Source organism: Pongo abelii, chromosome 9 (genome assembly GCF_028885655.2).
Source record: "Pongo abelii isolate AG06213 chromosome 9, NHGRI_mPonAbe1-v2.0_pri, whole genome shotgun sequence".
NCBI lineage: Eukaryota > Metazoa > Chordata > Mammalia > Primates > Hominidae > Pongo > Pongo abelii.
In genome coordinates this window covers 69,657,388-69,679,323 of record NC_071994.2, presented here as the reverse complement: position 1 = coordinate 69,679,323, position 21,936 = coordinate 69,657,388, and the positions used below count along the sequence as shown (strand labels likewise).

Below are 21,936 nucleotides of genomic sequence, written 5' to 3'. Positions count from 1 at the left end.
GGGTTTGATGATGACGATGATTCTTACCTCTTAGGGTCATAGCATGATTTTATGAGTTAATTCATATGCAATATTTAGAATGAAGCCTAGCATATAATGAATTGTACATTAATGCTATTATTAATCTTACATAAGTTTTGATTTAAAAATGAGTGTAGAGTACCCATAACAGTAATTATCACTTAATGTATGTTAGTTGCCATTCTCTCATGATGAACAAGTACTACATATTTTAAATTATTAAAAACGACAGACATTTGTTGTTTAATACACATTTTTAAAATTATTAAAAACAACAGAGAAAAAGAAGCACTCATTCTCATTCTCACAAATGAATTTGTCTATACTGAGCCTGATCCCAATCTATAAAGTATCTGCAGGAAGAAAGGAAATCAAAATCCTGAAACTAAGAAAGGAGAGCCCTTTCCCTTACTTCATATGAGAGTAGAACATTTCCAAAAATTCACAGAAAGCGTTTTTTAGAACAGACCATTCAATTCTGAAAAGAAAGTTCTTAAAATTGTCTATAGTGTATCCCTGAGCATCCTGAAGATTTTAAATAAGTTGTCACAGCAGCTCCACCCAGAGGCTGTTTCATCAAACCACAAAGTGACACTCCCAGCCCCCAAGTGTCCTGTGGAGAGCAGAAAGATGGCGGCTGGAGAGCTCACCCAGCAGGAATCGTTTGCTCGCATCTGCTGCACTCCTTAGAATTCCTGGAGAGAAACACACCATACTTCAGGCATGCTTCTGATGCAAAGGTGGGGATTTTAAGCTGCTGTAGTTTTTTGGACTTCTTTCTACCTTAAAGGCAAGGAATCTCTGTTGTTAAGGTCATAAAGATCCACCCCCGGCCCCCAACCCCGCAAAAAAAAGAATATATTTTCAGGGGATATATTTCAGGGCATGTTATTCATACAGATGAAAAGAAAGGTGATTCCACCATGTGCTTAAAAGGTATGTGATATTTCTGTGCAAATTGTCAAAAAAATATGATGTTACCCAAAACATTATTTATAAGAAGCGATGGCTGTGGGAATAATAATAATAATAATAAAGCCTAAGACATAATTTTGAGAAAATTGAAGGCTAAGGCTGAGAAATAAATTGTTACTGGGATTATGCTAGTGTATCGGAACTGCTTCTATGACTCTATGACTCCTGAAACCTGAGAGCTTCAGGCAACAGAGGCCAGAGGCTCAAAACAACACTTGGAGATCTTTCTTTATGAAAGTGAAATCTACCTCCAGGGAGCCTCTTTCTCACCTCCCATTCACTCTCCATCTTTAGCAATCAGACTGTGGAATTCTGACTCACTGAGGTTACCTACATCCCAATGGCCAAATCCAAAGGCCTCTTTTCCCACTGTTATATTACTAGATTCTGTCCAGCATTTTTCATTATTGACACCTCTTTCCCCGTCTTTGCTTGGGTTGCTATAACAAATATACCATCGACTGGGTGATTTAAACAAGAAATTTATTTCGCAAAGTTCTGGAGACTGCCAAGTCCAAGATCAGGGTATTGGCAGATCCAGTGTCTGGTGAGGGCCCCCTTCCTGGTTTGCAGATGTCTGTCTTCTTGTTTTATCCTCACATAGGGGAGAGCAGAAAGAGAGGAAGCAAGCTCTCGTGCGTCTCTTCTTATAAAGGTACTAATCCCATCTATGAGGGCTCCACCCTCAGAACCTAATCATCTCCCCAAGGACCCACTCCAAATATCATCACATTGGAGATTAAGCTTCAACACATGAATTTGGTGGGAGCACAAACATTCAGTCCACAGCAAAACCTAATCTCTCCCTCCACAGCTCCCATGTCTGTCCTGGTTCTCCTTCTCCCCTTATGCCTAGCTCCTTTCAGCCTCTTTCTTTGGTACTTCTCTCTTCACTTTTCTCTTTTTCCTCTAAAAATAGGCTTCTTTTGGGTTGCAATTCTCACCTTTATCTGCTACCTCCCAGACCACCCCATCCCAGGCTTGATTCTTAATTCCTGGACATCTGCAGCTGGATATCCCACATGTAAATTGACAGGCACACACTAAATTCATCTTCAACCTCTCACACCCTCCTCAAATGTGCTACTGCTATGATATTCTCTTTTTTGGTCTTTGGAAATATTGTGCTTGTCAATGGCTTTGCTGAATGTACCCCCTGGTGGCCAAGAGAAGGAATCACTGCAGCCACACTTTACAAAAATTTTTCCACCCAGGGCTTCTTTGCATCATGAGGTCATTGTCAAAGAAGCCAGAACAAAAAGACTCCAACTGCTTTCATACCTTCTCATGAAAATGAATTTTCATTCTCTACTCTCTCTATTATTCTGTGTCCTATATGTCTGAAAATTTATAAAAATAAAAATAAAAAAGGGTTTGACTTTTCTCCTGATAAAGTATCAAAATGGCAAAATGGCAAACTGTAAAAGTTTCCCAACTCATCTTCTGCCTGCTCTCCTCACCACTGTATTTTCCACATGGAACAAGATGTCACTCGTATATGCCAATGGATATCATGGACAAACAAGGAACAGGGAAAGTCCAGAACTTCTCAATGCTCATTGGCACTAGAACATAGTGGTATACTTGCTATTTTTCAGAGGTGGGATCTTGTGAATGAGACCACAATTTGGCACAGAAAGTAGTCATTGCCACTGAATTATTCACTCGAGATGGGAATTTATTCTGGTGACTGGAAATATTCCAGTGTTGCTTTGAGCAAAAGGGACAATGACCACATCCCATGAAGCTCCATGTGATGGCTTTTTTGATATATCAGCTTAGCTAGGTGACAATCCACAGTTATTAAATCAGGCACTAATCTAATTGTTGCTGTGAAGAAATTTTGCAGCAGTAATTAAAGTTCGTAATCATTTGACTCTAGGTAAAGAAGATCATCTTGAATAATCTGGGTGAACCTGACTTGATTAGTTTGAAGGGCCTAAAAGCAGGGCTGAGGCTTCCCCAAAAGAGAGAAGAAATTCTGCCTGTGAAGAACAACTTCAGCCCATGCTGTGGAATTCCAGTGTTTCTATGATTTTCCCTTTCTGACCACCTGGCCTGTAGATTCACCTGCTTAGTCAGCCCGCACAATTGCGTAAGCCAATTCTGGTGTATCAGTTTGCTAGGGCTGCCATGACAAAGTATCACAAACTAGGTGGCTTAGAACAACATAAATTTATTGTCTCATAGTTCTGGAGGCTAGAGGTCCAAGATCAAGGTGCCGGCAGGGTTGGCTTTGTCTGAGGGCTGTGATGAGGAGCCTGCTCCAAGCCTCTCCTCTAGCTTCTGGTGGTTTACTGACAGTCACTGGTGCCCCTTGGCCTGTAGATAATGTATTTCCCCAACCTCTGCCTTCATCATTACACAATATTCTCCCTGTGTGTGTATGTCTCTCTGCTTCCAATTTTCTCCTTTTAATAAGGACACTAGTCATATTGGATTAGGGCCCAGGCTAATAACCTCATTTTAACGGATTAACTCTGTAACAACCCTATCTCTAAATAAGGTCACATTCTGGGGTACTGGAGGTTAGGACTCCAGTATATTTTGGAGGAAGATGGAATTAAATCCATATCACTTGCTTCTCCGGTGAACCCTGGATTATACTCTGTGTGTATCACTTGATCCCCAAAACAGCTTACCAGAAACATTGGTTTCTCCATTTGGCACATCTCATGTCTCCAGAAACATTGATTCATCCTCTGATACGGAGATGTTTAAATCTGGGTATACTGGGTATAAGTATGATACAATTACTCAGTTCCCACAAAGACGGCCAGGGTTGGAGATTTATCAGAAAATGATTTATGAAGCTATTGTTAGAATTCTGGGGCACCTCAGCCAGCTAGACTCTATAGGTATTTCAAATGAGTGGGGCATTTTAACTATAACCTGGCTTTGCCATCTGCAGCTGCTTAATACCCAACAAGAATGAACAACTTGGAAAGCAGATAATTGGCTTTGTGGGATTTGGAAAGAAGAATCATGGGAGTGAGAATGTGTAAGGAAGCTGGTTAGGTAGTTCAAATGTCCAGGGTCTGGAATTGGTGAAGATATTTCATATTTCTATGTCTGTTATGTATTGCACACTTGCTTGTGGCCAAGTGTATCTTATCTGATTTAATCCTCACTACATTCTTATTAGGGATGCATTGTTTTCCCTTAGTAGGGTTGAAAAAAATGAGTCTGAGATGACTCTTTCTTAAGATTACACATCTAGTAATGATTGGCCAGGATTCAGACATACAGTCACTCATTCTTTGTGAACTCCATATATGTGAATTCACCTACTCACTAAAAATTATTTATAGCTCCAAAAGTGATGCTCATGTTGTTCTCAGGATCATTCATAGGCATGTGAAGAGTGACAAAAAATACACGTTGTTAGACACATGTTTCCAGATGAGGTAAAACAAGGCAATGTTTTGCCTTCTTGCTTCAGCCCTCATCCTATAAACAAGTGTCCTTTTCATGGTCTATTTAGTAGCACTTTTTTTTCATTTCTGTTCTTTTTATTGGTGACCTCAACATTTAGAATGGCCCCAAGCATAGTGCTGAAGTGCCGTCTAGTGTTCCCAAGTGCAAAAGTCTGTGGTGTGCCTCACATAGAAAACACACGTTAGATAAGCTTTGTTCAGACATGAGTCACAGTGCTGTTGGCCATGAATTTAATGGCCATGAATTCATTGTAATGAACCAACAATATATATTAAATAACATGTCTTTAAACAGAAACACACATAAAACAAGTTTATGTACTGATCAGATGATGAAAATGTACCTTGAAGGCACCTAACCCTGTACATTTCCTAGGAGCGATGGGTGAGTATTCTCCTACTCAGTGTCCATGGTGACTTGATGGGATGTAATTACTGCAGATAGTGAGAATCGACTGTCTCTGTGTTGGGCTCTAAAGACTGCCCTCTAATTCACATCACAAGGATTAGAACTGGGAACCAAAGAGTTCGTGACTCTATCTTCTTACCTGCTTTAGGAATGAAGGAGACCGTAGCCTGAAAGCCCCTGAAAGTCCCATTTTCATCTGATTGGAAGCTGATGAGCATGATGCTGGAGGGGCTCAGCACAGGGGTGGGGACATCATAGCCACACAGCCGAGCTTGTTGAAGGCCAGCCCAGGCATGACATTGTCAAGCACCCAGCAGATAGCCATGGCATTGGAGAGAAGAAAAAAAGAAAATCGTCCTTCAGGTAATTGTTGAGAAATACGCTTTTCACAATTCATTTTCAAAAGAAAGGCAGCTCACTCCTTAAATAGGTAATTAACCCCATGACATTTCAATTTGGTTTTCTCTCCTGAACACTCCTACACACAATGATGTTAAGGGAACTGATTCTAGCCTCAGTACTTGTTTCAATGGAACCTTCCCTTTCTGACTCCTAGTTTCCTCATGGGCCTTTCGCATTTCTGTTTCAGTGGTTCTTTGATTCTCCCTTTTTCTCTTCCTGCCCCTAATGAAGAAGACAAAGGGGTGATGGTGAGACCACAGGGAGGGGTGGAGGTGGTGCAGGAAGATGAAGGAAGATTGATCCGTCTCCTTTTCGTTCCCATCTCAAGACTGGGTCCAAACGCAAACCAGAGCGAGCTGAGGCTCAGAGGACACAAACCTATTTCTTTCTTCCTTTCTACATCGCTGTGCACTGTCACATAGTCGGAAGTGCAGTCTCCACTTTCTTCTATTTCCAGACTCTGAAATGAAAGCTGAGAAGACACGAAGTTACATCCAGAGTAAACAATCCGAATGAATTACCTGACTTTGATTCAGCAGAGAAATTTGGATTGCTCAACTTGTTCTGGAGTAAGACCTTAGATGAGAAAGTTAATTCAGGAGTGGGTCAGATTACCAAGGAAAGGATTCTATATCACAGGCTCTAACTTTTTGAAATAGCTACCAAATATGGCCTGAATCAAAGGGCAGGAAACTGTGCAAATATTTTAGCTTCCTAGCATCTCTAAGAGATTAGAAGAGCTACCGCATGGGGATTTTTTTTTCCCTGGAAGCAACTAGGCACTCAACTCAACTAATTGCATATACACAAAACTGCTTCTCTGGACATCTTAGTGTTGTTCACCTGGTTCCTGATGTTTCACCTTGAACCTCTAGTTCTCCTGAATCCAGACTGAAATTTGTTGTGCCCCTTGGAGACCGTGTCTTTCTACCCAGCGGGATATATCTGGCTCCTCTTCTCACCTGCTCTGTCCTGTTGCCACTATATTTCCATGCCTCACTGCAAAATTCTGATAATGCACAGATATAAGTGAGTCTAATTGCTGATATAAAACAAAGTATCATCTGAGCTACTGAAAGCATTTGCATAAGTGGGCTCAGAGTCAAATGTAGTGAGCCTCATGAATGTGCATGAAAAAGGAAATCCTTGTATGAGTTAGAGAGAGTTGATTTTGGATACTAAGCTTAAATGTAAACCTCAGCAAAATTCTTGAGTAGATTATTAAGCTATGATGAGTAATGACCTAGAAAAGAAAGTTGATCACCTGGAATCAACCTAGGGTCACCAAGAATGAATCATGACAAACCTTTTCTCATAGTTTCTATAATTGCGATGCTTATTGGCAGCATAATATTTCGTTTATCTCTATCCTTGAGACCTGCATTTTTTGCTGTCTTAAAAACTTGGCAGTGAATATCTTTATGCATTTACTTTTTTTCTTCTCTTGTATAATTCCCTGCATGGGGCACTTGTTTTGTGTCAGGAAAAGGGAGGGGAACTATCTAAATAGAAGGAACAGTGTGAAGGAGAAACAAAGAAACAATAAAGAGTGATCTTGGAGCAGTTTGGTGAGCACTAGCCAATTGAATTTGAAGTGAAGAGTGGTGGGAGAGAGGGCTGATAAAATAGGAGTTCTGATTTTAACACACAGTTGGTGGGGATTCAATGGGACCCAGACTCTGAGCAAGAAACAGAAAGGATTGTGTGGATAAAACGAAACTGGAGGCAAATAATTACTAATGGTGAAGGTAGCTTTGGGGAGGGGGACATGTATCAGAAATAGGATTCATTCAAACATTTATTAAACCCTTACTGGGATACTTTCTGGGAAGGGGCCCTTTTCTCTCCAAGTCAAATGGTGAGCATATTCCTATGACTTTTAACACCAATTTCCAAATTACTATCTTACATGAGTTCTGCAAAATGATGCTGTCACTGGCAGGGTATGAGAGCATCACTTCACTGATGCACAACACTCAACCTTTATTTATTGAAGAGATATTTTTCAATCACTTCTGGCTCTGGCATTTTCAGGTTTTCAACTAAATTTCCTCTTCTTCCTCCACCTGGAAACATGCTCACAAGCTACATTTTATCCTCCACCACTAACAAATTTTCCTTAATTCTGCTGAAATTTTTGCCCCAACTCTGTTTAGGTTTGATGAACTTTTAGAAAGAAATCTATACCAACTGCCTCTGTATCATCTTTTCCCACTCATTCATAAAACCTGTGTGATCTTGTTTCTACCATTAACATCTGACTTCACGTGATATTTCAGATACCACCAATCCCAACTCCTCTCAATTGTTCAATTTCCCGTCTAATTATTCTCCCTTTTTTATGGAGGTGTGGGGTGGGGACTGGATACCTCAGTTCTCATCTCTTTAAGTTCTAACTTAGTGTGGTATCCAAACGATTGGTCACATCTTTTTGTTTGGTTTTGTTTGTGTTTTAAGTTAAAGGCTGCATTCTCCAGGCTGTCATAAGAACATACCAATTTGGTTCTCCTCCCACATCTGAGTTCTTTCCATCTCTTAAGTGAGAACGCTGGGGTCTCATCATCCCTCACTCCTCTCCCCTTTATTTTCTACTCTCCTTTCTCTCCATCTTACACTGTCTTGTTTTCAATTATTATTTTAAAAGAAAGATCTATAAGAAAATGCCTTGTTCCAATCTCACCCTGACTGCAGTCCTACTTCTACCTCCCTGATGATATCTCTCTGCAGATGGTCCATTAGTGTTTAATGGACAAACAAGTAACCACAAACACTGCTAATCAAATATGGGATAAACTCCATTTCCAGACGTTCAAAGGCCTCCATACATTGACTTCAGCCTTGCCTTCCACCGCCCACTCCAGGACACCTTAAGACCCTCTTAAACCAGCGATTCCCTGAGCCTGTTCTGCACTGGTTCCTCTAGGCTTGCTCTGTCCTCTCTGCTTGAAAGGCTTGATGATTTTGGCCTGATTGACCTTGACTTTTGTTATCTATAACTTACAATGTGTTTTGTGAGCATTTTAATAAATAAGGAAGACATGCTTGTTTCTGGAATGGACTAAAAGTCACCAACACAAAGATTTTTTTTTTTTTTTTTTTTTTTTTTTTGAGAGTTTCGCTCTTTAGCCCAGGCTGGAGTGCAGTGGCGCCATCTCGGCTCACTGCAACCTCCGTCTCGCGGGTTCAAGCAATTCTCCAGCCTCCCAAGTAGCTGGGACTACGGGCGCCTGCCACCGCGCCCGGCTAATTCAATACAAAGATTAAAGCAGCACTTTTTTTTTTTTTTTTAAAGACGTAAAGAGCACAGTGCCATCTAGTGGAAAAAATGTGTAGTTGCAGGGGAAACTGGGCGGATCCATTATTCAGCAAGTATTTATTGACAGCTTTGTGTGTCAGGTGCCGGATTCTAGGTACTGAAAATACAGCAGTGAATAAATCAGATAAAACCTCTGACCTCATGGTGCTTATGTTAGTTATTTTGTGAATTTACCATAGCTAAGTAAGGACAGCCAAAGTCAATACCTTAATTAGGTGATGTTTGGGGGCTTGAAAAATCCAGTCACAGTTAGCCTTGTCACTGTAGTTTTCAGGATAGTTTAGACTCTGTATGAGACCTTCTTCAAAAAGGACAGTTAAGTAACTGCAACCTGAATCTGAAACATAAGAAAAAGTCCAAACAGATGGCACCATTCAAATAAAGAAGAATTCTCACTGCTCTCCCTCCTGCCTCCTGAAAATGATGCATATCAATTGCATTTTCAGACATTGCCAATAAGAAAAGAGGTAGTGCATGATTCTCCAGAACTCTTCAGGCCCTCTTGACTCACTTGGATGGGCAATCACTATGAGCTAGCAGGGTGAACTCAGGGTTGAGGGGGAGACTGCCCCCTGTTCTCTAGTTGGCCTGTGCCCCTCTCCCACGTGGAGCCAGTTGGGCCTTGGGAGAGGGATCCCTGCCACTCACCTAATTCCTATGGTGCCTAAGCTTCTACAGAAGGTGGAGATAGTATGTGGTTAAAAGTAAATGGTTTTACCAGGAATGTAGTTTGGTTTAAGAGCTTTATAGGTAAGATTAAACCCAGCTGCATAATCTGTGGCATCAGAGATGAATTTCAGCCTTAGAGAATTCGAGCCAACAAGAATGGATGAAGGGAGGCTTTCTCCACAAAATTTTCCTGCAGGATGAAAAAAAAAGATTGTTTGTTCAGAATCTAGAAAATAGTTCCCATTCAATGATTTAAGAAGAACTGAATTTGCCACGATATTTCAGGATTGTCCAATCCAAAGTTTCTCAGTCTTGTCACAATTGACATTTTGAACCAGAACCTTCTTTGTGTTCTTGCTGTCCTGCATCTTTTGTAGGATATTTGGTAGCATTCCTGGCCTCTACCAGTGACAATTCCTGCACTTGTGACAACTGAAAAATGCGTCTCATTCATTGCCAAATGTGTCCTGAGGGTTGGGGGTACAACATCATCTCCAGCTGAGAAACCACAGAAACACCATTCCATTTCTGTTTTTTTGTAAGTCACCTGTCTCCTTCTCATGGTTGTCTATTTGTATTTCCCTTCTTAGCTTGATGAGGCAGGGAAAGGTCATTTTCACAGCTAGGAAAACAGTGACCTGTCTGGAGATCCTGAGAGGCCCTGGAATATATCTAGAGTTTATTCCTCATGGACGCCAGGTCTGGCAAATGGGCCTAGGAAGCCTGGTTTGATGGGAAGCAGATTTGGCAAGTGAATTGCCCTGTGACCTTGCAGCCATCACCCAGGCTCAGATTTGGTTCCTTCCCACTCCCAATTCTGAGTCTCAAAGCTGAAGTCAAGAAGTGTGGCATTTACAGATGGCTGAGTGCCAGACGTAAGACAACCAGGCCTCATTAAGCCCACTTGGCACTGATTTCCATTTGACACTGTGAAAATCCACTCACCAATGGGTCTGTCTTCTAAAGAATACATTGACAGGTAATTGTGGTGACAAGACTCAACATCTAGGTGGGAAAAACTGAGCAACACATGCATTCCCTCTGGTACCAGCAGGGTCCAGACACACCGTCTGTAGGCAGATCATGGAGAGGGCGTTATTTCTAGACAGAAAATGACTATCACAGTCCAATTTGTGGGCACAGCCAGACCGGAGGTGGGAGTGAGGAGGAGGAGTACAAAGGGGGTTACTCACTGCTTGCTCTCATAATATAGGTGGAGGCTTTCTGGGAAGTGCAGCTCCCCCTCAGCCCCGCTGACTATGACATCCTGCTCACTGCACCAGGCTGGGAGGGAAAGCCAGGAGAGTCAGGGTTAGCTGTGCTGGCTAACCACAACAGCCCCTCCCTCCAGAAGCTGCAAACACCATAGCCTCCTGGTTCTTCTTGATGTACTCTTTGTTCTTCATGAAATCTTCTTCTGTCTTTGCTTCTATGATGCCTTTTTGGTTCCTTTTAGATCCTGCTTAACCTTGAGATTCTATGATTGGTTTTCTTTCCTTAACTCTTCTCTCTTTTTATTTTACTTTATTTTATCTTTGAGGCAGGGCCTCAATCTCTCACCCAGGGTGGAGTGCGGTGGCACGATCACAGCTCACTGCAACCTCAACCTCCTGGGCTCAGGCAATCCTCCTGCTTCAGCCTCTCAGGCAGCTGAGACCACAGACTCACACCACCACACCTGGCTAATTTTTTGAAATTATTTGTGAGACAGAGTCTCACTTTGTTGCCTAGGCTGGGTCTTGAACTCCTGGACTCAAGCAATCCTCCCACCTGGGCCTCCCAAATTGCTGTGATTACAGGCGTGAGCCACCTCTGGCCCTTTACTCTTCTTTTGCTGACCTCATACTTTATAAGTGCAGGTACTTCCCAGGTTCTAGCCTTCGTCCTCATCTGCTCTCTATGATCCCTTGGACCAGGTTCATTCATACCCTCTATTTCAGATGTCATCTCTACATTTCTGAGCTTCAGACCTGATTTTTTATGACGGTTTCCTAGCTGTCTCCCTCAGAACTCAATATGCTACAAATGGAATTCCTTGGGTCAGCAAAACTGCACCCACTTCTGATTTTATTATTTTTGTGTGCCCTTCTCTTAGTCTCTCATGCTCAAAACTTTGGTACTATCTTCTCTTCCTCCTTCTTCCTTACAACCTTTCATCTAATTGGCTCCCAATCCTCATTTCTCATTTCTATTCCCTCCTTTTCATTCTGTGGATATTGCCTTGGTTCACACCTTCATTTCTTGTCTCTCAAACTGATGAAGAATTTCATACGTCCGTGCATTCGTCCCCTCACAACCCATCCCCTACATGCTGTTCTTACGCTATTAAAATATAGTTCAAACCTGCTTATCTAATTAATCAGCTTTCTGTTACTCAATCGTATCCAAACTTTTTTGGCTGGCATTTAAAGTTTCCATAGTTTGATCTCAAGTTATTTTCTATTCTTCTCCCTTATAAATCCTCATCACATGCCCTATGCTTTTGTTGCTGTCTTCATCCTTAAGATCTTTCCTTTAATAAGGATGATTCCTTGAGCTGAAATATTTTTCTTTACCCATATTCCATTTCCACTTGACAAAATCCTACTCCTCCTTCCAGGTGCAGCTTCAAAGATGTCTGTGCATCAGAGCTCCCCTGTGAGTTTATTTGTTTTCAGCTAGAAGCAGCCTCTCATTCCTCTGAGCTCTCAGGATACTATTTTTCTATATTGCTCTTTGTAGATCTTTCCACAGGTTCAAAGAATGACTGAAGATTTGAACTAAAGTGTCTTAGAGACCATCTGGCCCACACTATTTTCTTTATGGATGAGGGCCAGAGTTAGGAAAAGGCTCACCCAAAGTCACAGAGTGAATTCATCACAAGATCACAATGGAACAAAGGAGATGAGACCCTATATAAGTAGGGACACTTTCAGGGCAAGGTGTATAGCTTACTGACCACGTCTGCACTGCCTTGCCCTGTTTCCTTGAGTCTCTGATTCCAAGCTAGTGTTTGGCAAAGGTTGGCTGACTTGGGACAGAGCTCTGGATTGCTAAGAAATGAAATGGGAGGGCAACTGGGGCTTCTGCTGGGCATAATGGCTGTAGGTGCTCCAGGTGGTAGTTTTAGACCTACTGAGCAGGGAGCGCTCTTGGAGAGGAAGACTTTAGGAACTGATATTCAGAAATGCTAGCTGTTAATTTGTGCTGCCGATGGAGCAGCCTGCAAGGGATACCCACCTCTGGAGCTCTTTCTCCGATTACCTGGGAAAGAGAAAGAAAGATGCAATTGAAAGCCTGTGGTGTCCTGAACAATGCTTCAAGAAGTTAGCATCTTCTTGGCGCACAAGAGATTTTTAAGTCAATATGCAACTAATAAAAATCTAATCTGTGGAAAGAAGGGAAAGGATAAATGGGTAAAGTAGGAAAGGGGCTCTGGTGTTTTAAAATGATTGAATTCTCTTTATTAAGTGGGCTAATACGAAACGGTAATTAACTGGAGGTTTCACAGAGCAAGGGGTCATTTTACATAAGAACAGAGGCTGGAGATGGAAATAATTTGTCCATAACTATAAAAGAGTTGCTGGGTTAAATAGGTAAAACTTTAACTGAGGGCTCAGATACCTGCCACTGCACCATACACTTGAAAACAAACTCAAATTCTTACTAAACTTAATTTAAATTAACTTCTTTAGAAAAGGATAAAAGCCTTTTTGAGGTTGGAAGCCACCAGATAAGAAAACAATTAAGTTGGATTTGGAGGAGGCAAAGAAGTTGCAATTAGCTCACTAGTCAGTCTATCACAAGGGTGTACACTCATCCCTCAATATCTGTGGGGGATGGGTTTCAGAACCCTTGCAGATACCAAAAATCTGAGGATGCTCAAATCCTTAGATTAAACGGCGTAGTATTTGCATATAACCAAGGCATGTCTTCCCCTATGCAGCACTCTAAATTGTCTCTGGAGTGCTTGCGATACCTAAGACAATGTAAATGCTGTGTAAATAGTTGTTATACTGTATTTTTAAAAATTTGTATTGTCATTATTATTGTATTGTTATTTTTATTGTTTTTATTTTTCTCCAAATATTTTTGATCCACAGTTGGTTGAATCTGCTGATGTGGAACCTGCAGATATGGAGGCCTGGCTGCATGTAGATCCTGGCTTTTTCAGACTTACTATACCTAGGTCTGTGCCAAGGATTCCCATTGTTGGTACTATTAGCCTTTTGGGTGGGATCATTCTTTGTTGTGGGAGGCTGTCCTGTACTTTGTAGGATGTTTAGCAGCATCCAAGGCCCCTACCCACTGGACACCAGAGCCACTCCTCAGCACTGCCAGTTGTGACAATTAAAAATGTCTCCTGATACTGTCCCTGGGGACAAAATTGCCCCTGGTTAATAACTACTGATCTGTTATAGTTTGCTGGATTTTGTTGAGAAGTAAGTGGTGAAAGCATATCATCAACTGAGATAGTTTCAATTAAAGGTCAGTTTGAGAAGGTCTAGGATGGATGGATTCATTTTTCATTGAATATCTGCATGCTGCTCCACATACCATATTTTACTCTTGTTTTATTTAGACTTGGTAAATCTCACAATCCTTGTGTGCTACACTGAGAACAGAGGTAGAGCCTGTCTGTTCAGGTGTTCTGATTTGCCAGGACTCTGCTGATGCTCTCTCTGGCCCTAGCAGAATGGCAGCTTCTTAACCTTGTGTGATGGCTTAGTTACCAGTTTGGATGTGTTCGTGGATCCAGGGAAGCACTTTACTAAGGTCTGTGAAGATCCCAGGGGATCCTTGATCATTTTTCCTCACATTGTTTCTCCAGCCTCGACCACAGCCCAAACCCCAGGAAGTCACACCAGCCAGAGTCCAGTCCCCTTTCTTATTCCGGCACATGAGTGAACCTCCTGAATCTCCCTGCAGAGGGAAAAAGCCTCTATTAGCATCACTGTCAGTGTCTGTGCCCCAAAGTGCTCACTTTTTCCTCACCAGGATGCTGGAGGAGGATCAATGATATCTCCTCATTTCTAATAATTTAGACTCAGGGTCCTGTGTCTAAAGATCCCAGCACAATTCCCATATGATCCTCAAATATCACTGGAACCCAACAATCCCACCTCCCTTTTCCTCATCCATGGCTTTCATCAAAGCAGCAGACTTTCTTCTTTCTCTCTTCTCATGCTGCAGACTCAGAGAAGTCTTGGCCAGCAATGAGACTGACTTCAGGCCTTGGTCAGTAGGAATAATGGAGGAAAAGTGCAAAGTTCCCAATATCCACAAACTGGAAACTTCTAAATAGGAAAGAGTCAGCCATCCTTCAGGAATGGGAGAACCCTGAGTTCATTCTTGGCATTATCTCTGTTATTTGGTCTTTTGGAAAAAGCAGAAGACCTCTTTTAAATCACACTTCCTGCTAAAAACAGATTGTTTCCACTGTCCCTTTATTTTGATGTAACCTCCCTTGGTACTCCTGACCCTTCTTTCCAGATTCCTGCCTTACCTGGAATCAGTCTTCCTGCAGCCCCTCACCCGATAACAGGTGAGCCTCTTAGGGAAATAGTTTGGATCTACCATTTTTCTCACACTCTTAACTATTTTACCCCTATAGCTTCTTCAAGACTATTCTTTATTCTACCTCTCCAATATACTTTCTAATTAAATTAAATTTCACTGAAATGTAAGAAAACTAGAAGAAAACAAAACCAAGGGAAGCCTTGCCTGGGGCCTGACAGCCCCACATCTCCCACCCACCTGACATGCATCTCTCCCTCCATCAGGAAAACCTGTGCAAAGAAAGGTCTTCCCACTGATGGGCCTCTTTAGTGTTAACAGAGCTGCCACACACTCTTCCCAGGTCAAAATAGGCAGATTCACTTCCTGCAAGACTTGTGAGAGGATGCCACCTGAAAAACAGAGAGATGGAAGCCCCAGCAGGAACTCTTTCACCCTTTCTGCGTTGAAGATGCATCATTTGTGTTTGTGTCACTTGGAAAGACTTGAATTTCTAAGTACAATGTGACATTCTGTATCTTTAAAAATGTATGCACAATTGTTTTTAAAAATGGATTAAAAATTCCATTTTCTGGTTGCCCACCAGAAAGTTCTGACCTCTGCTTAAGAGGAATGGCACACAAGTTCTTACCTTCAGTTAAGCGGCCCCAGCCTGCAGTTGTACAAATAAAACCAGCCTCGAATTGCTCCCGCAGCTCTGGAAGACATATGGGCCCCACAAAATGGTCTGAGGAAAAGAGCAAGGTAGGGCTTGTCTCATTCATGGAGGAGAGGACACTATAAGCCACTCACCAGTTGGTATCCAGATGGTCCCCTAAAGACCTCATAAGAGTTGTGTTAGCTCTGCCCAGCACCTCCAGGGGTTACTTGTCAGATAAAGAAAACCTCTTGACTCCATGTAATGCTATCTCCAGAACCACAAGCAAAAAGAGTTTCAGGTAGGACTCTCCAGCCCAAATTCCTGCCTCAAAGTGCATGACCCAGAACATATACTGCAGGAAATGTGCTATGGCACAGAGGTTATAGAGAATATGGGGTAGACAATTCAATATGATCCTCAAATGTTTACCAAATTGGAAGGCTCCAGCCATCTTCAAAAGGGCAATATCATAGTCCATTGGTTTCTTGGTGGAGAAATGTGGATGTATGATGACAGTTTCAATAGTGAGAGTTTGCTCTCCCGGCTCTGTCTGGCTTAAGTCATATTCTCCAGCAGTAACATTCAAAGTTGACACAATGTTTCTATGGAAAGCAAACAGTAAAATGAATGAATTTCATTATGCCTCTGAGTACAGTTGCAATGGTTGACACACTGGCTTCTTTAAAATGATATGGATAAATAATATGGGGTGTGAGGTTGCTGAGCAGAGAAAGTGAGAATAATCCCAACACTATTAGAAAAAAATGCAGCGATTCCAACTTCCAGTAGAGGACTAGTGAAGAGTGGGTTCATATAGAGCCAAGGATATGATGAATTTAATACTTTGCAATGTTATTTGAAAATATCTAGAGATGCACATACATTGTAGCTCAGGGCTCTACAACTATGGGGGACTTTATTCAGCTATGCTGGGAGGTTGACCTGACCTGTTATCAGTGAGATCCTTTGGGAATGATTTGTGATTCCCAGTAAGTATGCTACTTCAATGTCAGAGATCCTATGCTTAGTGTATATTATAAGGCACAGACTGCATTATAACTAACTAATGTTCTCTGAAAGGAGCTTGGTGGGATGCATTGAGATAGAAAAAGACTTCAGCTTGCCATCCTTTGAGACCCTTCATTCCCAGAAGTGATGCTTCTATACAAAATTGAAAAAGGCATATTTTTTCTGGGTATACTTCCTTGACTCTTGGCCAAAATAAGTACCTAACTTAACACATAATGTCTCTCTTACCTATCACTTGCCACATTGCTGTGAGATGATCGGTTGACTCTTCTTAAAAGAAGGGTCAACTCTCTGGGGGCGGAAATCATGTCTTAGTCATTTTGGTACCTTTGGTATCTAGCAGAAAGTAAACATCCAGGAAATGTCTGCAGACTTGAAATGAAAGAATGACTATATGGGAACATGATCTTGATTACAGCCTAGTATATGCCCAGAACACTGCCAATAATAGGATATTTGGATTACACAAGAAAGTGGGTATAGGAAAGTTGTTGGGTTGAGTCCCAGAGAGGCAGGATGAATGAGAAGGAAGACAGGGAGCCTACTTTCTACTTTACTGGTCTCCTTTATTTTCTTTTATCCATTTCTTCAGATGCATAATGAACTAGATATTTTTTCACTGAAATTTAAGAAAACTAGAAGAAAACTTTCACAAATCCTTCTTTGTAATGCTTTTTTTTTTCTGACTTGGATGCTATTATTAACTTCCAGTTATTTTAAGTAAAAATGAGTTTTACCTCTGAAAAGAATATATGTCATATACCAAGTGCCATCTGACGATGTCACCCAGCCCCATTTGTGCCATGCAATTAGGATATTCCTCTATTAAAGCAATACTCACCCATCACACAGGTCCATGTTTTAATAGAGTTATTGCTGATGATTCCAAAGGAGAGGAAATGGTGGTCTGGTCTTCACTCATGGGCTAGGCCTTTCTTACCTGTTTGCAACGCAGTGAGCTGCCGTGATCACCCACTGTGGTGAGACGATGCTTCCTCCACAAATATGCTTCTGCCTTTGTTTCAGAGACACCTAAATTGCAAATACCTTAAATGAAAGCAAGTTCATGCCCTGGGATCCCCCTAAACATGGTGATGAAGCCTATTCTCAAAACCAGACTCAGATATCTCACTCATAAATATCGAGAATCACGGACTGTGAAAAGATAAAGCCACACACTACCGCTCAGAAAGAAGAGTGGTGCTGGCAACCCTGGCCTAGATGAGAGGTAGTTAATTTGAGATGATTGGCTCTAAGTATGTGTCAACAGAGGTAGCAGTTAGAAGTGTGGCGATGTATTTACTTATTTTTATAACACTGTTGACGCAGACCTGTTGCTCTAACAATATGAACAGTGTCTGTGAATGAAGATAAAAGAGTATAAGATATTGCAGAGTCCAGCTGAAGAGGTTTGGAAGAAAGGCAAGGTGAGGGCTGGGGAGGCTTTCAACACATACTCCAATTTCTCTAAGCCTCTTAGGGAAATGGTTTGGATCTACCACTTTTCTTATACTCTTAACTATTTGACCCCTATAGCTTCTTCAAGCCTATTCTTTACCCTACCTCTCCAACATACTTTCTAATTTTTGCTTATCCTATTTGTGATATTTGATTTGATTCTAAAATGACTTACTAGGTACAAGTAAATACTTTTTCTTATGACATTCATCACATGCCATGATGACTATTCTGTGTCTTTCAATCCAACTAGGCTGTAGGCTCCTCAAAGATATAAACTTAACCTTAGAAATATCTATATCCATAATATCTAGCACAGTTTCTGATGCATAGAAGTCCTTGAGACTCACCTGCCAGGGATAGGAACCCTTCTCCACTTGGCTTCCTCCAAGAATTCGACTGAAAATGTTAAAATAATTCCAAGGCTGTACCTTAACCAGACTCTGCCCACAACTGGGAGCTGAGAAAAAAACGAGACAAACTAAATGATTAGATAGCTTCTAGGATTGAGGTAATATCTTCTCTATTTCACCCGTGAAACTGAGTCTGAGACTATAGTGTATGGTGCTCAGCACACATTCAGATATCAATAAATCTTTATTGGATTGAATTCTCTTGAGGGATGGAAAGTGACAGGTCATTTAAGGAGAGTGGAGTGAAGTGTCCTGATTCACAAGTTGGTACTCGGATAGAGGTTTGCTAGGTAATAGAAGAAAAAACTCCTCCCTCTTTATGTAAAATACTTTATCCCTGAAAAAGTTGTTTTTATTTATTTGCCCTCAATGAGTTTTCTGACTCCTCAGCCAAGAGATAGGCTAGATTAAAGATGTTTACCACCACCTGGTAACTCAAGGATGGCACATCTTCTGTCCCTCCTGGAGGTCATCCTTTTCCTTATTTTGAAGGAGGATTAGAAGTAGCCTTGCCTCATGATCGCCATGCTTCATTGCCTACCTAAATTCTGTAATTCTTATTCCTCAGCTTGGAGATCACCTCAACCAGGAAGTCTTCCTTGATTTTCTCAAAGTGGGGTTGCCTCTCCCCTGTGTTGTGTAGCACGCTTTCTTCACCCCTTTTATAGTTCTTGTCATGCAGAATTGTGATAATGAATTGTTTGCCTCCATCATCAGACTATGAACTACTTAAGGGAAAAAACTTTCCTTATTCACCTCTGCATTTCTAAGGTTTAGCTTAATTCTTGGCATAAGTAAACACTTAGAAACACTGGATGGACGAACAAATGACTTTTCTTGAGAACACAAACCTAAGAGCATAGCTATTTAGATCAATATGTTAAAGTATTCAAAGCTCCTTCATACACACTTCTCATTTAATCCCACTCTATGCCTATAAATGAAGCACTGTTATCCCCACATTGCAGATGAGAAAACTAAGAATCAAGGAGATGCACAGCTGGATAATGGCAGAGCATAAATGTAACAATAAGTGTTTTGATCCTGAACCCAGTGCCAGGATGACATTAGATCAAAAGCTTATTTTCTAACTGTTTCAGTTGAATGAGTCTTAAATACTTTAAATACAAAATTTACTATTTCCCTAATTCACTAAAGAAAAGTCAGAAAACATGTTGATTCTCAGGGTTGGCACAAGTCTGACCGAGGAGAAGTCTGCCAAGAACTGTTTTCAGCTTAAGTTAGTTGAAGGGGAAAAAAAGACAATTTATAATATACTACAGTGAACATGCTTCATATTTCTCAGCAAGATGATTTTGCAAAAGATTAAAAATGCTTCCAAATCCATGCTGATTTCCAGACTTTGCTCTATGAACCAAGATGAGATTATGTAATGGGTCCAAGTGAACAATCTCAGTTCACTTAGGAAAACTAAGTGAAGAAAACAGGGATTGTTTACTTAATTGGATACATCAGTTGCATTCTATAAATGTTTCACCCTGTGTCCTATGCCGATTGCAGAAGATAAGTCCAAAATAATTGTTTAAAAACAATCAGATATCCAAAATATATTTGCTTCTCCTATTTTCCCAAAGGAACATGGAGTGGAGTTGTGATGTCTATTGCCAGCAAAGGTTCAGACAAAGGTAATTATAGAGTTCATTTGAAACTTACCTTTGGGGAGCGAAAAAGTTGCAGATTTACGTGGTTCAAAAAAGGCTATTCCTAGTAGTAAAATCAGCTTGATCCTGCTTATAAGCATTTTGAGACTCATAGTCTTTCCCTGAAATTTTAGAGCGACTAAAGCAAACAAAAATAGGAAGCCTTGAAAGACCAGCAATAAGCCAATTTAAAACAAGTTTATTCATTAACCAAGACTTGGTGTACCAAGCATGTCCATCTAATGTTTCTGAATGTAGTGTTTCGCAAAGATCTTTTGCAAGACATGGAGAAACAACCACAGAAGCAGAGTCTTGATCAAGCAATATTACATATCCTATTACACCTACATCAATTAGTTGATTCCTCCAGAGTGTATCTGGCTAGCAAAGTGGTTAGCATGTAAGGTTTGCATCTGCAAACATTACTTGCTCCTTTGTAGAGCTTACAACTTTTACCACTTTCTATAAGAAGATTGACTATCAATGTTGCCCTTGTTTGCAAGGGTACACTTCCCTACTTTTTTGCAAACGACCCATCCAAATGTATATAATTTTTTTGGGTAGAGATGGAGTTTCATCATGTTGCTCAGGCTGATCTCAAACTCCTGGGCTCAAGGGATCTGCCTGCCTCGCCCTCCCAAAGGTCTGGGATTACAAGTATGAGCCCCCACACCCAGCCAATATTCTAAAATATTTTTATTTATCTTATTTTGCAAATGTAACTGCATGGTCATTATAAACATATGTTGGTGAAGGAGAGAAGTGGAAAGATATTTGGGTGTCACACTCAGGAAGCCCTGCTGTTAGAAAGTCATCTAGGATACTGTCCATTGGGGCATTTGTGACTCTGCATTCTCCTATCATTTTTGTATTTATAGAAGGGAAACACTAAATCTCCTTTACTTCTATGCCTGGTAGATGTTTGGGAGAGTAAAGTGGCTATGATTACCTGTACATTTTCCTCTTTCCTCAACAAGTTTTGGGCACATGGTCAGTGTGTGAGAAATATTTATAGGATGGTCAATGCCATCTATGACCAGATAGAAATATAACATTTTTCTGTCAACTTTTATAAGTTACCCACTAGAAATAACAAATGTCAACCCAAAAGTTCTTAATTTCCTTTTGGCAACTTTTGTCTTTGTACAAAAAAAGTATGAAAATACAACACATACAGATAATATAAATGCAAAACAGAGAAGTTGTAAAAACTAACATTTGTGAGCACTACATATTTAGGTACACTAATCAAGACTGTAGCCTTATGGAAAGAAGGAAACTCAAACTTCTATTGAGGCTTTATCTATAACTACTGTAATCCTGATGCCAAGCATTTTTGGCTATTGGTATGGAGTGATAGCCCCAAGAGGTAATCAATCAATGTCTAAGCCCTAATCAAAGTCTCAATCTTTCTTTGACAGCAAGCTCCCTTTAAATTGCTATTGTGTTTTATCAATCACTTTTGAGAGCAACTTGACTAGGAATATGGCCTTTCTGACCCCAAATTCACTACATTCTGTCTAAAATTTGTGTACTGTTAATGTCAAAAGTGCAGAAAGACCTAGCGTGGGCCTAGGATGCACTAAACTTGACAAGCCTAAAGTAGGCACATAGCATAGGACAATAAAATTTGACTCTATACTGAAAAAATGATGAGTTTTCCTTTGTAAAATGTGGGAGCGGAGCATTTTTATTGATTGTCACACAGAAATATGATAAGCTCTTGCTTAGTCCTTAATTTCAGGAGAGGGTATTTGCTTCAAGCTCTCACATCAGCACAACTATCAGTACACATCAACACACTCTTCACTACATGAAGCTGGTCATTAAGAGTCTGTTACTTTCATCTCTTAAGGGGCTAAAATGTGGCCCCCTTGCTGTTAAAATATTTGCTCTTCATGGGGGATGTAGCAGGTTCTAAGACACTATATTTTTGTAAGTCCAGCTATTCAACCCTCCCAGGGTCTGGATAGGAATTATAATAACTGTACATTGTAGTTACTTTCAGAG

At 40.8% G+C, this 21,936-nt stretch overlaps 1 protein-coding gene and 1 long non-coding RNA gene across 6 annotated transcripts in view; one reads left to right on the top strand and one right to left on the bottom strand.

Annotated features, from left to right (window-relative positions):
- The first annotated feature begins 493 nt into the window (after window positions 1-493).
- LOC129048701 (uncharacterized) overlaps window positions 494-21,936 on the top strand; it is a 196,960-nt gene continuing 175,517 nt past the window's right edge. For 4 of the 5 annotated variants that reach the window (XR_010135486.1, XR_010135488.1, XR_010135489.1 and 1 more), the window contains exons 1-2: window positions 494-761; window positions 4,991-5,205. This is a non-coding gene — a long non-coding RNA (uncharacterized LOC129048701). Of the gene's footprint in view, window positions 762-4,990; window positions 5,206-5,701; window positions 8,235-21,936 lie in introns of those variants that run through there. The other variant, XR_010135487.1, reaches the window with a different exon arrangement.
- Window positions 3,639-20,027, bottom strand: OVCH2 (ovochymase 2). The gene is made up of 15 exons (XM_009246682.4): window positions 19,940-20,027; window positions 18,203-18,312; window positions 17,335-17,426; window positions 15,795-15,967; window positions 15,357-15,452; window positions 14,966-15,117; window positions 13,942-14,131; window positions 12,449-12,472; window positions 10,423-10,513; window positions 10,175-10,299; window positions 9,279-9,419; window positions 8,767-8,897; window positions 5,623-5,716; window positions 4,982-5,113; window positions 3,639-3,728 (listed from the first exon to the last, which is right to left on the bottom strand). The coding sequence occupies exons 1-15, from the start codon at window positions 20,025-20,027 to the stop codon at window positions 3,670-3,672; spliced, it is 1,698 nt and encodes a 565-aa protein (XP_009244957.1). The 3' UTR covers window positions 3,639-3,669.

What these genes read in the sequence shown, in the direction of transcription:
- OVCH2 (XM_009246682.4), bottom strand. Translation starts at nt 20,027, where the DNA reads ATGCTTATAAGCAGGATCAAGCTGATTTTACTACTAGGAATAGCCTTT. An exon ending in GCTCACTGCGTTGCAAACAG is followed by an intron (nt 15,968 to 17,334) that starts GTAAGAAAGGCC and finishes TGCTTTCCATAG; the next exon opens with AAACATTGTGTCAACTTTGA. An exon ending in GGCTGGAGCCTTCCAATTTG is followed by an intron (nt 15,453 to 15,794) that starts GTAAACATTTGA and finishes TCTTTTCCTCAG; the next exon opens with ACCATTTTGTGGGGCCCATA.